Here is a 16,193-nt window from a genome sequence, read left to right as displayed (position 1 = left end):
TTCTCTAATGTGTCTTCCTGAAGATGGGAGCCAGGGGCAGCACAGTTCTCTGCATGTGGGTAAATCATGCAGTTACACAGCAGTTAGTTCTTATGCACGCACTACTAACTCCTAACATGTTTGGGTGGGTTGGATTTCTGGGTTTTTTTGGTCTGGTTCTGAAGTGCCCTGATCGACTATTCCTATCGTACAGTTGAACATAATCCCAAGATTTCTCTCCTGTGTGCTAATGGTCAGCCTAGACTGCCTCATTTTTATATAAGCTCTGTCACTTTTTCCTCCTATGTCAACCTTTTTTGCTACTTCCTGCAATGAGTTTCAGCTGGTAGTTTACTGCATACTCAGTGAGTCTCCTAAGGTCCTAGTTTCGTCATAGTTGAGCCTAGTCTTTACTACCCTTCTTTCAGTACCATCAAAATACTTCAGCTCCTAGAAAATGACCTTCCCAGACCACTTGTGGATAAGCCAAACCAAATAGGACCCCGCAGAAGCTGGTGTAGGAATCCATGGGTGATGTCCCTTCACCAAAAAAAGCTCACCTTTTCATTCTGCCCTTCATTTCTATGTATTCACCTGTTATGTATCCATTTCCAAGAGTTCTTTCTTAGCCCCATTATTTCTAATGTTTGGTGAGGGTTGTGAAAGGATTTCAGAAAGACAGTTTCACTATACTTGTTGGACTTTCCATGTCCATAGGCTTGTTGTCACCTTCAAAGAAATGTAACAAGTGAATGAAAGAAGACTTCATTCAAAGCTAGGCAGACTCTTCCTTATTATATGCTTATTAATGTGTTTACTAACTGTATCCTTTCTATTTCTACTTTCACTAAGAGCATTTAGGGGTAAATAATTTCCTCTTGTTTATTCTTGTCCTTACAGCACTAAAACACATTCATTAACTTCGCACTCCTTGATCCATCACAGATAGAGTTTTAGAGATAGACACAGCAAAGGAAATAAGTAGAATCAGCAACTGTGTCAGGGAAAAAAAAATAAATCAAATGTAATGTAGCAGAAGGGGAGGTCTGTTCCTTGCCATTCTCATCAGCAAGTGTTTCCTCTCCTTTCATATAATTGAAAAACTCCAAGGTATATTTTTCCTTGATTTTTCTTTGATTGGTGACTCAATGTTGTCTCTGGCCCTGTAATTAGATGAAGTGTAAAGTTAATTCAGATATTTAATAATTAAACAATTACCATTAATACAAGCTACAGGGAGAGCAACAGCTGCTCACAAGTTGTTAATGACCTATTTTTACTGTATCAATCAACTGACATATGTGCAAAGACAAAAAAATTCAGTGTTTACAGTGCTCCAACAGAAAGGACTTCCATATACCTACATCCGAATGGTGCGATGTAGGGACCCAGTTGTCCCCATTTACATCAGTGAAAGCTAATAAACTTAGAAATGTCAACTATACCTCTTTATTATACCCAGAAAGATGAAGTGAGTCTTTTAGAGATTGATTTTTTGAAGTGTCAAACATGCACCCAGATTGTGCCGTCTCTCAGGAGATGCTTAGGTGCATCACACCTGTGGTCTTTTGGGTGGTTTAATACACAGGGAAGGTATCAAAGCTAGGAAACTCTTTTAATCTTTAGGCATTTAGGAATAAACACTTAGAGAGAACTGTTGGAAAGAATTATTAATGCCTGAAGAGGGTGAACATTTTCATGCCAAGAAAATAAAATCTGCCTTCTGAAAATAGCTTTTAACTGTAGCTGGTTTTGTTACAAAAAAAACTTACCTGGACAGAATAGCTTTTACAATGAGTCAGACCCAGGGAGCAGTGGGTTCCAAACACACTTGTCTGCCACCTTTCAGCATAGCTCTGCCAAGAAAGGAAGAAAGAAGTTAAGACTAGGTGGATGCCTCCCACTCTCCAAATGTTTTGAAATTTATCTTAGCTATTTGTCAGTTAAGTAACTGGAGGACATGGTACAAACTTCTGGCTTTTAAAATTTTTGGGTTTTTTCCAGCTAGTATTTCTGAGACAACTAGATAAAAATTATTTTCTTACACTTTTTCTATAGCCCGGCATTTAAGTTTTGGGTTTAGTTTTGGTTTTTTTAATTAATTATGTCAATATAGGCACTTATGATGCGATCTTCTTAATTAGTTATTTGGTTTCTGTTCTCTATCTGGCCATAGCTTAGCAGATCTTTCAGAAGCTTAATTATCTTGGAAACTTTTTTTTTTAATCAAACCTGGCTGAAATTACCAATTACTAGTGAAATAGAACTGTATGACATGCAATGCTGCTCAGAGGGTATGATCGTACAGTTATTATTTGCTTATGAAACCATAGTGAAAGCATAAAAACCTGAAATCTGCCTTCCTTTTACATGAATACATTGATCCAATTCATGTGGATAGTTCCTGATATGATTTTAAATAAATCTTACCATATCTTTCACTTCGTACTCACATGGATTTTACAATTTAAGTCCTGTACTCATCACATGGGAAAAAGCTCAATATGCAATTTTGACATAGGGAATAACTCGTGGTATTTCAAACTTTGTCACATGCAGACCAAGTTAGTGGAAATTGTTTGAATTCATGTCAATGGGATCAAGATTGTATCTTTGATTGAGTCTTCATTGTCTCAATTATTCATCGTGCCCCAAATGTGTTACAGGGATCTAACTCTCTCCTCTACTGTTGGTCATAATTAAGATATTAGCATAGGGAGACTTTTTAAAATACTGTCTGGAAATGGCTTGTTACATTGGCAGGAAATTAGTGCATTCCTTTGGATAGAAGGCCTAGTACCTTATCTTTAGTGTCTATGAGGCTTTACGAGGGACATATAATTGCACCCACCAAAGTACCGAGGGTGCGAAATGCCAAGTCACTACCTACCATACCATTGCAAGATGGTATTTTGCAAAAGTGCTCATATGATTTCCACATTTTTTCAGCGGAGTCCTCTTTGGCTTAGTCTCACATTCTGAATAGCCTTTGGAGGGATAAACTTGGAATGAGCGCTTGTGCACAGGCATTGGAAGCCTTTTCCCTCTGTCTTTGCCAGGGCCTTACCTGCAGAACAAAGATAAGTTATGTCTAGGTAAATGAACAATGTCATTACTTGGTCCTATGAAGCAAAGAGTGTTCCCTTCTGTCAGCCTTATTCTTGTTACTCAGACACCCTGATTTGATAAAGACTTTGAGATAAACTTAATTGCATCTGCACAACAGCAGGAGTTACGTTTTTAGAGCTGCTGGTATGCAGATGCATTTAAAGTTAAACTTGTATCTCTAAGTGAAAATACTTAGATGTTTTCATAGTTGGTTTATGCCTGGCCAGATTATACACCTAAACTGCATCACTTGGGCAAAGTAGGTTTAATGTCATTAACTATGTCCACATATTGTTTACTACCTTCTGCTTTGATCACCTGCTCATATTCGTTATTCTTTTCTGCAAATTGCATAATTCTTGCTTTGAGGAAGCACGATCTTCAACCTGTCTACCAAGAATAGAAGTACAAATAGGAGAATGTTGTAATTTGGAAAAGAAAAGATGTATGGATACATTTAGAAAAAAAGGTCCTGTCTTAATTCAAACATTTCTTAAAATCTAGGCTATATTATGGCATAGGAATAAACTAATTTTCTGACAGAAGCATATTTTACCCCCAGAAACAGCCACCACATCCTAACAGATTCAAATGCAAAAGTTACTTTTTACTTTTGATATCTTGCAAAAAGTCAGAATTAACATAGCATAAGCTCACTTGCATTTTCATATGTATATTTATTCACTGCTTCTGTGAGTTTTAAGAAATCATTATCTTACTCTGTCATTAAGACCAGATAGAGAACCAAAGCAAGAGCAACAGCTTTGCCAGCCATTGCTGTGTGGAAGTTTTCTTGAGAGACATCATGCTCTGGTTCTATTTCATGTCAGGTTTTATGTTGGTAAGCACTTCCAGCAGCCCAAAGGCTGAACAAGTGTGCTCCAGCACAACACAGGGGTTCTAATATGCACGTTTCCTAATATGTAAGAGTGTTGCATAAGAAACCCAAATCTTTCTGCAGTCTGTTCAGTGGCACTTTACAATTATGCTGGTGTATATTTTAAATTACTTCTTTAAATTGTGTTTATTATCCATCACTTTCTGTTTGCACTTCTTCATGGAAAATTAATTTTAACCAACAGTGCTGAGCTAGCACTTGGAAATCAATACAGCATTACCAGACATACCCCCCTAAGCAAAAAGAAAGACTTTTTTTTCCCCTTCTCTGAATATAGAATTTCTGTTCAGCTCTTCGCATTGAGTTTAAATGCCTTGTGCAAAAACTTTTACCCAACATAATTATGGGAACTTTTCACCCCAATCTTATAGACTATGTTTTGATACGACTCTACTGAAGTTATTTAGTCACTGTCTTATGAAGGCAAGACATAACTAGTTTCTCTTGTTCTCTGAAAGGATTTTGTCATTTTCAGTTTGGATAAAGAGATTTAGATGCTTAATTCTGTACTGAAAAGCTTCTTTAGTCATTGAACAGGAAATAATGGGCTTAAAATGACTGAGGCATTGTCACCTAAATCACTTAAGGTCTTCTGAAAGTTTCATTTGTTCAGAATATGAAAAGGGAAAGTATGTGATAATAAGAGATGTCATAGCACCTGATTAAAATAAGCACTTAGGAAGTTACTTGTTTTTCTTTCTAGCCTCATGCATCTAGAATAATCATAGGTGTTTAAACCGGCAGATAAACATGTCATCAAGTGAAATCTTGTGAGTATTCCTCAGGAGTCCATTTCTAGAGTCTGTATTGGGGCATTGGATATTCTTATTTTTATGAAGTGAGAAAAAGGTGGTCTCAAGGAAAGAAACTGGACCAAATTCTGATCCAATAAAATATGTTGTCCGTGTGAATTTCAGTACTTTACAACAATTAAGAAAGCGATTGGTTTTTGAAAAGAAGGAGCCTGCCAAATGAGAGACTTGATATTGTACGTAGGGGAGATGGTAGTTTATCCTGGACATACATAGTGTCTGTCTTTTGCTCACTGGGGAGCAAGACAACACTTTGGATATGTTAGCTAGCATTGTTAACTAGTTTGTACCTGGTTTAATTGTTAAGTGTCTCAACGTATAAATATTTTGCCAGGAGAATTAGTAATTTCATGGATCCTAAGTTCAGCTTTGGAGAGACAGTATTAGCAAAGCAGAAACAGCACAGAAGAACAGGCCACGTTTGACAAAGGTAGTCATCAAGTCATAAGAGCTGCAGTGATTCTCTTAGCATCATCTGAGAGCACTGAAACATGTTTTTGGAAGCGGCAGGCTTGTTGTTGTGCTCCTAAGAAAAATATCCTCTGAGTGCACACAGAACAGAACTGCAATATTTTACCATTTCTAGTCAGCCTCTGAATCATGTGTCACTAATGAGCAAGAACCTAACGAGAAAGAATGGGTACAGTTCAGATGCTGTGCAGATGACCTGCCTGGGGTCCTGGAAGCACAGCAATTGCTGACATTTTGGACAGAAGAGTTTATGAGAAGAACCTTTCCTTGGCCATGATTCAGCTCCCAGTAACTTGACTGGGATTTTGCTGGTGGCAAAGGTTATGTGCTTACTGTAAATACCTGTATAGCACTGAAACTGGTGCCAGTCCTTTAGGATACATGCATACTTTTATGGGCATACGTACAGAGTGGTTCTTCCCCACCTCTCCGATTATTGGCTGGTATTTCTGACGTGCTTATCTCCAAATTCGGTCTCTGAAAGATGCCGACTTTTAAAAATCACTCTGAAAATGGGAAGGCTTAGTGTTGTAAGCCAAGTCTGAACAAAACCTGTCCCTCTGAGCAACTTTGTCTCCTTTCTGTTCTGAGGATGAGGTCTAGCAGGCTGTGTAATGCAGTGCTGGGGGACAGGGGCAGGGGCAGGGCTAAGGAGCAAAGTGTGGTTGGAATAGTTGTTATCTTGCACAAGAGCTTGCTCAAACAATACCAGAAATTCCCTTTTTATCTTGCATCATGAGTAAATATGAGCTGTTTGTGCAGAATATGGAGGGGCTCGTTATTGGAAAAGACTGAAGCAAAATAAATATCAAAACATTTGCTCAGCTTTCCCATTTTCTGAAGTGTTTGCTGCTTTGTATTCCAACCATTCCTCTGTTAACTGCTGTGTCACAGCCACATGTGTGGCTGTACAATTGGAGCTCTATTTCTTGGGATTTCTTCTGATGTAGTCCTCCCTCCTCACTGGAATTAGGGAGGCTGCCTGGTGAATTCCTTAATTTCCCCACTAACTGAAGTTATTGAAGTTATTGAAAAACGTTGTTCAGTGTCAGATTCTCAGCTGACATGCTGTCTGAGCACCACTACTGCTAGGGCCTTGGAATTTCTGTGACTAACCATTATTTGTTCATTATTTTCCGTCTGTGAATTTTATCACTCAGACCTTGAAAAACACTGAGTCTGGCAAGAAAAGAGGAAGAAAGTAGATAATTTTTTAAATTCCTCCTATTGGAAACCATCTACACTCACCAGAGGCAAGAATTTGCTGTTGTAATTAGCTGCCCCCCAACTCAGCTACCACTTGGCCTTCTGGGTACCCGTTACGTGATACAAAATGAAAAGAAATGCATCCTCTTTTTCAGTTCTGTATTTCAATAAGGAAATTAATAACACACAATATTGAAGTGAAAACATTTCAGCAAGCATTTATTAGATAAATAATTATTTTCCATAAATAAATAAATAAATAAATAGCTAAATAAATAAATAAATAAATAAATAAATAAATAAATAAATATATGTTGAAGACCAACTACATTCTTATTCAAAAGTAAACGTGAATAAATAAATAAATAATATAAATAAAGTGCTTTTTTGTAACCAAAAGATGGCATTAAAACATGTTTATACCTTTGCAACAGTAAATCATGATAAATAATATCTTGAAAATGATGAGATAAAAATTGATTTCTAGGAATTTTGGCTTCCTGATTTTGCAAGCTCCCCTCTTCCAGTCAGGAGCCCCCTCTGAGTGGCAGTGACCTAGGCACAGTTGATGCTACCTATCCATGGTTTCCTGGAGAGAAGAAGCCATTGGTCTTTCCCTAAACTGTTAGCAAAAAGGGAAGGTGTCATTTAGTGAAAGCTCTGCTGAGAGTGCACAGATCCAGCTGTGTTTAGCAAAAATTACTCCAGAATTGTCTCCATCTCCTTCCACAAGCCATTTTTCTGCCAGCTTTTTCTGGTGTCAATGGTTTCTGTCCTACAGAGTGAGACCTCTTTAAAAGACTTAAAGTACTGTTGTCAACTAACTACAGAAACAGGGAATCCATACTCTCTAGATGCTGTTAGAAGTATGAATGTAGGAGGCAGGAGGAGGTAAGCTGACAGAAGCTGGATGAGAGTCTCTCCCATTTTGCCTTCCTGGAAGAGTTAGGACACTATTCTTCTTCATCTTAGGACACTGTCTCAGGTTTGGCATTTGCCCTAGAAACAAAGAAAATGAAAAAGGAGACGATTAGAACTTGGCCATGGGACAGGTACCACTTGCTGGAATCAGGTGAAATCCACCACGAAGGGTTTATGCTTCTGTGTGCAAGCCCCCTAAAAGCTGTTACTGATAGGGAACGCTGGTAGATTCTGACCTTTCCACAAGTACCCAGTAACTGTGGGCTTCCACAATTTGATGCTTTACTTGACACCTCTTGGGCCTGATTTTTTTTCCCCCAACTCATCTAAATGCCATTAGTTTTTCAAAACTGATTGTTTCTCTCTACCGCTGCAAGCAAGAGAAAACCAGTCAGTTAATGCCTGAATTTCCCAAGCACTTGAGCTACAGGTTTTCAACATGCTTGTGCCTTACAAGAGGTATGGGTAACATTCACATGGGGTGTGTGGCACTGTAAAGGGTTGAACCTAATGCTATAATTAAAGCTCAGAGTAATCACAGTGCTTGTCCCAGTCAGTGAACACAAATGGTAGTAACTGCCTGAGGAGACAGAATCTCTGAGCACTTTACACTGTACATGTTTGCTAGCTCATTTAAAATACTGATTTTCGATAAGCTCTGCTCATTGAGTAGAAATGACTCACTTGTCCAGAATTGCCTTGATGATCAGCTTCACCCAGGGAGCAGTGGGCTCCAGGCACACTTCTCTGCCATCTGTCAGGGTAGCTCTGAAGCAGAGAAGAAAGGAGGGGAAAAGATCTACTTAGTGAATTCCAAGGCAATTTCCCGTTTCTTTCATAACATCATCCTAGGTCTCCACTGACATGCACTCCTTTAAGTTGTATCAGTTGAGGCTGTAGCCTAACAAAAATGGTTATTGAAAAACGGTTTCATATCTTTTCATATCGGTTTGTTTGAATGCATTCAATCATTTGCAGGACACTCTTTTCAAAATTGCTTCTTTTTTTCCCCCAGCTTGCTTTGTAATTGTGATGATGTTTAACTGAAGGGCTAAATCTTTCCATCTTGATTCAGAACTTGTACTGCCCAGTCCATAGGAATTTTGTTACGGTAAACGTTCTGGACTTGTGACTGGATTATATTTTTTGTATGCTAATGGTAGTTTTTTGATTGGCTTAGTAGAAGTGTGTTAATTTTTTTGACCTAGCCATTAAAATTCATGTTTTGATCACTTGCTAGCATGGCTCTGTGCATTTAATTATCTTCTCATATGCTGGTGGAATTCAGAGTTTCAGAAAGTTATTTGATGTCAGATGACTGCAAGTTTAGGTCAACATATTTCATGTGACATTTAAAAAGTAGATATTGGCAAAAACACCACACAATTTATAACACGTAGCATATTGTTTGTAAGAGTGAGGAGCACTGCTGTTCTGCATTCTGAATAGCCACATCTGCTGACCCATTACATCTTTCAGAGAACACTTACATCATCCTTAATGTAAAATCTGTTTCCTTCTTGTTAAGTAATCGAGAGGATTTTGCAAAAGCACTTACATGACTTCAACGTTCTTGCAGTGAGGTCCGCTGGGGATGAGGTTCACGTTGTGAATTAACTTGGGATGGATGAACTTGGAATGGGTGCCTATGCACTGGCACCGCAGTTCGATCGCTGAGCGTGGCAGGGCCTTACCTGTAAAACAGCAAGAAAACAAAAAGGCTTTCACTATTTCCTCAGGAAGCACAATGTGTTCTTTTTGCTTACAGTATTAGTAGGGTTATTTGCTGCACTTGTAAGACAGCATAGTATCTGCCCCATCAGCATTTACACTAGCAATTAGTTAGGAGAGCTTTAGAAAGGATTTCCTTACCTTCTGTTCCAACTGCTGAGATCAGGAGAAGAGTCAAGACAGCAGCCAGAGCCTTGCCCATCATGATGCACAAGTGTTCCTTCCTTGTATCACCAGGGTCTGGTTCTGTGCTGAGGTGAGCTCCGGCAGCCCCAGGGATGGCCAGTGCCTGTGCTTTGGGACCTGATGTGTTTATATACCACCCTGGCCTCCCATGGGCATTCCAGTGTCACGTGTGGGTCATACCAGTGGAAACTCCTAACCTGTAACATGCTACTGTGAAGTGAGTCACAGAGGAGTGGGTAAGCCCCTTTCCCTAGATGACCATCAAATTGCTTTTCACTAACAGAAAACACCTTCTTAATTAAAGAAATATAAAAACATAGAATATGTACAAAATTGCCCTGTATATAGCTTTGTGGAATCTACAGGGGTTTTATAATACTCTCTCTTGTGATTATTTTCTTCTGTAACTTTGTACTTCTGCTGTTATTATTAAGTTACTCTCGGTGACTTTACACTTCTGGTGGAACACATTTGATCTGTGAATTTTCCATCTGTGTGTCTTCGGGCTTTGGTTTTGTTGCTTTTTTTTTGTTTTTGTTTTTGTTTTTTTTTATTTTAAGACATGATAGAAGTAGGAGCTAATACTTTGTAGAAATGATAGGTACTAGAACTGGATTTTAATGAGCTCGCCTTGTCCTTATATGCAATTACATTTAAAAAAATCTTTCTTTATATGCTAACTTCTGCAGAAATACTTACAGTACTTTTTGATACATTAAAACGCAGAATCAGTGAAGTAAGTGACAGAATCCAGACTGACTTTGTCATACTATTGAGAACATACAGAATATATTATTATGATATGATGAATTGCTCTGCCTAATCAGGTGGATTTTTGATTTGAGGATGACTCCTTCTTCTGAAGCCAAAACCTCCTAGCTGTTTGCTGCTTTGAATTTGTGCAGAGGAAGATTCTAAAAGGTGCTGCAGGATTCTGCTTCTGAAATAAATTGAGGCACTTTTTCAAATTTAAATTTGACCCTGTAAAGAGAAGATTCCTTCTGATTATGATAAAATGAAAGCAAAAGATGGGATCATGAAGAAGGATTATTCAGATAAAGTCGGAGATGTACAATCATTTTTATTAAAAATAGAAAATAGAAAATAAAATATTTTTTTGTGTTAAACATTAAGGAATCCCATTACTGTTCTTCTGTCGGGTAATGGAGACAGTCAAAGGAACAAAGCATAGGACCAGATATGAATGAATATAGGTTTATTGTTCTCTGACTCATCATGAAGGACACCGAGATTTATGTATGTCATAATGAATTCCACTTAATATTACTGTATATATCAATGTCTTTAGTTTTACACAATTAAGTTTATAAAAAGCCTTAGAGGATAACATCTGAATAGCAGCCTAATAAAATGTGTAGATATGGAATTAAGCACCTGTTTTTCCTGTAAATTTTCACCTTGCAGTGAGCATAGCTGGATTAGCTAACATGAGCACATAAGCACTTAATTACAGCCCTTCTGTGTCAAACCAGAGGTTTGCCTAGGGAGTATCCTCTCTTCAGCCTTAGCCATCAGCAGATGTCTAGGAATGTGTTAAGAAAAGACCAAGTGTGTTTGACTTATCCCTAGTAGTCACCCACTCTGAGCCTGGTTTCATTTGCTGCCTCCTGATTCTTTCGTGGGAAAACAAGAAGTAGATATTGAACCTTATCCCTGATCTCCACCTTCTTTATAATTCTGCAGACCTTTATCACATCTCCAGGTTGATCTCTTTTTACAAAATGTTGTCCTTTTGCCTGAGAGCAACATAGAATGGGTTGTTCATTCCTATCTCTGGACTCTTCCTTTCCCACTAAGACGCTATTTCTATGCAGAGCAAACTGTTTACAGAAATACAAACTAGAGTATCAATGGAAATGTCTTCTGGCCTGCATGCAGGAATAAAATAGAATTATGAATTGCATCGCCTGAGGAGGGTAGACCTCTTTTCCAAAAAAACCCAAGAAACTGTTCTTCATGTTTAATTTTGGTAAAGATTTTCATTAACTCAAAGACAAAATTATTGCTTCTGTACTGTATATGCAATGAAGGTGTTATTCTTTGTCTTCTTTGTGTAAAACCTACTGCCTGTTGTGTTTCAAGGAAGCATTATTTCAGCTTTCTTGATACAGACAGGTGTTTGTGGCTCTTGTACATTACTACTCAGATATAAAGGAAGTGCTTAGGTGTCTTATATCTATCATAGATGACATAATGATTACAGTATAACAGATCTTGATATGAAGCAATGAGAACAGCTGAGTAGAGTTCTGGAGCCTGTGTTTTGATTGTAATTTCAGAGGTAGTGCGCGGAAGACTTGGCCTGCAAAAAACCCACAGTCAACAAAGATAAAATTCCTTTTGTGGTTACAGAGAGAAGTCAAAAAAGATGAACCATAAATGAAAAGATCACATGTTTTATTGTAAACTCTTATGATTTGGGCAAAGCGAAGAGCTGCTGTTTCAGTTTATTTACAAGGACCTGGTTCTGGAGACATGAGGCAGGTGACTGAAAAGCTACTGAATATCTAATGCTTACAGTCTCTGACTGAAGAGAATAATGCCTAGGCCTTAATTATGAGTATTGTAAATAATATCTAGTAGTCTGCAGCTGAATAAACACTTTTTTGTCATGAGCATCATAAATACAGTTTTTGAGCAGCTTTGATTTTCTTGGCATAAGAGAGCCTTAACACCTACCAAGCAATAAGATTTCTGAGGAACGATGGGCTTATCAGCAATATATGACACACAGGAATGCAGACTATCCTGTGTCCAACTGTTGACATTAGTGTGTGGTACAGAAGTCCCTGTCCAAATCACATGGTGAACTGGTATGTGCTAGATTAGTTCCAATCAATCTGTAGGTGCTACCACAGACATAAAACTCACTAATTCCACTAATCAAGGCTTCCTCATATGTTATGCTATGGCACACAAAGGGCAAGAGAGAGCTTGAGGTACCCAAGTGAAAAAAATGAAGTTTCTCAGATCATTTTCTGTACGCTTCTTCCCAACTTTCCCTGACTAGTGGATCACCTGCAACTTTATATTTCCTTATGCTCCCATGAGCAGTGGGGGACTTTTTTCCCCTAGGGAACTCCTTGCACTTCTCTGTCCTCATTTCCCTCAATGATTGTTCACCAGTATCTTTAGCAATCCTACCTTGTGCCTGGAATTTTAGATCCAAAAATGTAAAAGATCATTTAGAAATAGATGAGCAGCGGAGTCAGTGAATGTGACAACTCTTGTTGCCTTTTTTTTTTAAAAGAATTTTAGCTTCAGCAGGAAAGGGTAGTCCTATACTTCTGTGATCTTTTGTGCAAAATCTATTCATACTTTTGATCTGAAAAGGGAAGATTTCTCAACTTTTTTGCGTCTTTGTCTGGCAGTCTGGGTCTTTAGTGTCATCTGTATTTTGGCAGTGAGACAGTCTGTGTACTGTGAACCTTACCTGAGGCAACTTGACTGACTTGGGAGGGCCAAAAAGTGGGACTGACTTACAGTTACAAATACCATAAGGATATGTTTTTGCCCCCTAACTATTTCTTAAACTATTTCTCAATTAGACAGCAGCAAAAACTCCAAGATTTTAAGTTTACCAACTGTCACACTGAATGAGTTTTAAATGAAAGATATGGAATAAATGACTGTAAATAGCAGTGCAACCATGAGATGCATGTTTAGTGCCTACCTTCTTGATGAGTTTCAGCAGTGTCTGGGTCAGCCCTCTACAAAAATATTTGTTCTCTTTTGTTTAGTTAATATGTATTCTGAAAGCCTAACTTATTTTGATGAGCCCTTCTTCTCAGAAAAAGGCTCACTGAAATTTGTGTGGTTGTCTCTGCCCCTCTCCCTGAAGCTGTTTGTGCTTGATACTTACCACCACTAACAAGAATGGAAATTACATCCATTTGTTTGTAGAAGTGTTGGGCATGGAGTGAAGTGTATTTTCTCAATCAGGCCTCTACTGAGAAGGTGTACAAAGGTCACTGTGCGAGTGCTTTTACAAAGGAATATTAATTAGTCATAAAGTTGCACAAAGTCTTCTGAGAACAAGGATGAGAGGCAAACCTCTGCTGTACCACAGTGCTACTTCCTCCCAGCACAGGAGATGATGATCCCTATTCCTGTATTTTCCGTGCAGCCTGTGATTCTTGCTGCAGAGAAGTACAGTTGCAACACCTATGTCAATGAATGTTTTTTTCCACCTGCACTGCTGATGAAATCTCTGGTTTAGAGGCAGGAGAAGCACCTCTGAGTTCTTTCTCAAGTGGACCTGGCACGTGCATCTCCCTTCAGCACAAGCCAATGCTCCAGCGACATGCAATTATATAACACATCTAGAATGATTGCTATCACTTCTTTCTCTCTCTCCTGAATTTTCTGTTAGCTGGCTTAATTTACCTTTGTTCATCTTGCTAGCTGTTCTGGATCCTAGTGCTATGCATTTAATACTCCACCCTTGCAGCTGGACTTCTACAACTCATTAATGGCGATGTTGAGCATTGCCTCAGTGGAGTCCCTAAGCTTCAAGCAGGACATTTACGGTTGACTTAGAACTTTATTCACAGGTTTCAGCAGTCTGAAGGAATCCAAAATTGCAGTCCTTCCTTTCCGTGCCCTTTCACCGATTCACAATACAATCAAAAGCCGTTTACTGATTGGGTTTGATGGAAAATATCTGCCTTTGTATGTTCCTGGGTTTTCCCCATGTATGTAGTAACTGCATAGGAAATGAAGTCATCCCCAGAAAGGGAAGTAGTATTGGGAAAAAAAAAAAAAAAAAGAAAAAGAAAGAAAATGGACAGGATGCTGCCTGAAGCATTATCAGGATGTTCATGCTACTCAACATGCAGCAGCTTTTTCGAAGAAAAGGTGACCACTGTGGTTTAGTTACATTAGTTGCATTTTTAAGAAAAAAAAAAAAGCATTAGGATTACTGAGGGACTTTCCAGTATTTCAGCTGGTATCACCATGTCTTGTCTTTCATATTAAATAAATAAATTTTTCATTAATCATCGTAAGTAATTGAAAACCAATTACAATACACGAACCAAAGACTTACTCAAGCAAATATTTTATTTAATGTGACAAGGCCAAGACTTCCAGGACTGAGCAGAAACAGTTGTTGAGAATAAGGAAAGGACCGGAGAAGATACTTAGGAGTAGCACTTGCTCACACTCCCTCCCTTACTCCCTGGCATCCCCTTTGCGAGTTTCTGTCCCCTCAGCTGTGCCAAAACTAGAAGTCTTGTTTTCTAGGTAGCCTTTATCTACTTGAGAGGGGAAGAGAAAAGAATTACAGTTTTTCCAAATCTACTGCATTTTCAAGCCTATTGCAAAGCAAAGCAGAATTAACAACCCTGTGCTACATGGGTATTGCAATTGTAATCATCCACCCACTGGTGTAAATGAGGAACACATTAAAATCAATGGAGTCACACTTCAACACTGGATCTGAATCTGCAGAGAACAGAGTCCTGAACTCAGGCAGTGAGATGATGCAAAGCACAACAGCTACTAGGAGACAGAAGAGAGTGCATGGGCTTCAAATTCCTGTATGTATATTACCAAGGCATTTTTTATTTCTGAAGTTTCAGCTGTATGGATGAAAAATCAGTGGGATTACATGTATGATTCTTGCCTGTGCCTGAGAGACAGAAGAACTTGGAGAGGAATGGAACTGCAGTCTACATTTCATGCACAAGGGCCCATCCCTGTTGTGTGGGAAGCTGGCTCCTCAGGGAACTGATCGTCATTGAGCAGACTGTATGTACGTTTACATCACATGAAACCAAGACAGAGTTTTTAGATCCTTAAACGAAGACCTCTGACACTAGAGCTGAAGGAAAATGCTCCTGAGTAAGTGTGAAACTGGAGGCCAGAATGGAATAAACACATCCTAAGGAATCTGCAGTCCTGCTTGTTGGACACTGCAGAAATATTGGCAGACTCCAAGCAGGTAACTTCACTGGGAATTCATTTCTGCTGGTTTATTTACAGGTTAAGTATTTGCCCTTCTGAGTGCATGGTACTTAATTTTGCAGTTGAACAATTTGTGTTTGTTCTGCTCTGTGGTATGTTGATTTTGAATATGTGCTGTAGAAGAGATTGGTTTCCCCTATTAATAGGTACAAATGAGGATTTGCATTGCAGTTGCACCTGGGTATTCCACTTCCTCCTGCAGTTGTTACAGACACCCGGCAGAAGGCAAGAAGGTCAGCTGAGATGGGAACAGACCCAGGGTCCTGTCTCTTCCCACCCAGTCCTGCTCCTCTAGAAAAAAGAGCAAAGGCAGCACCTCCAGCATATACTTTTTCTGATTGGTAACACTGTGCTAGAAGGTAATGGTTTTCAGGGGAACAAAACTCATGTCTCCTGTCATTGCCTTTCCCTCTTCTTTCCTTCATTTCATGTCATAATTTTGTTTCTGTATCAAATTGAAAACCCCAGGGGATAATTTACATTATTCTGATTTCTTGGCATTTCCTGCTATGGAAAACTTCCTTTACCTCCAATGGATTTTGTAACACTGATCAAAAGTCAGCAGCAGGTCAAACAAATGCATTAGGTACGCCCTGTTTTTCTTCTCCCACTCCTCATAGATATGTAATAGCAAACCAGAATATTTGTGTGACAGGGAGAGTTTGTGAATTTGCACCTTGCTTTTTCCCAAGCACTCACAAGTAGCTCTCCAGATTTTTAAAGGCCCAGTGATATGAAGACAGATTTAATATTTTTTTTAAGCCTCCATAGATTGCCTGCTGTATTATAGCACTTTTGGAAAGCAACTCTATGTGTGTGTGAAGTTTCTCAGATTTTTTGAACTTGAAATTAGAAATACCATTGTTTAGCAGTGTAGACCTATGTCTAACCAT

The 16,193-nt window shown here is 38.7% G+C and overlaps 2 protein-coding genes across 4 annotated transcripts in view; one reads left to right on the top strand and one right to left on the bottom strand.

Moving 5' to 3' along the window:
• The window catches only part of RASSF6 (Ras association domain family member 6), a 91,243-nt gene that overhangs the window by 32,986 nt on the left and 42,064 nt on the right, over positions 1-16,193 (top strand). The window lies entirely within an intron of this gene.
• On the bottom strand, positions 8,076-9,331 carry LOC104361930 (interleukin-8). Its single transcript, XM_033007944.2, has 3 exons — positions 9,268-9,331; positions 8,954-9,089; positions 8,076-8,163 (listed from the first exon to the last, which is right to left on the bottom strand). Exons 1-3 carry the CDS (start codon positions 9,329-9,331, stop codon positions 8,076-8,078), a joined length of 288 nt encoding a protein of 95 aa, XP_032863835.1.

Source organism: Tyto alba, unplaced genomic scaffold, assembly GCF_018691265.1.
Source record: "Tyto alba isolate M040663 unplaced genomic scaffold, T.alba_DEE_v4.0 Super-Scaffold_23, whole genome shotgun sequence".
NCBI lineage: Eukaryota > Metazoa > Chordata > Aves > Strigiformes > Tytonidae > Tyto > Tyto alba.
Note: the sequence above shows the minus strand (reverse complement) of the source record. Positions and strands in the feature narration are given on the sequence as shown.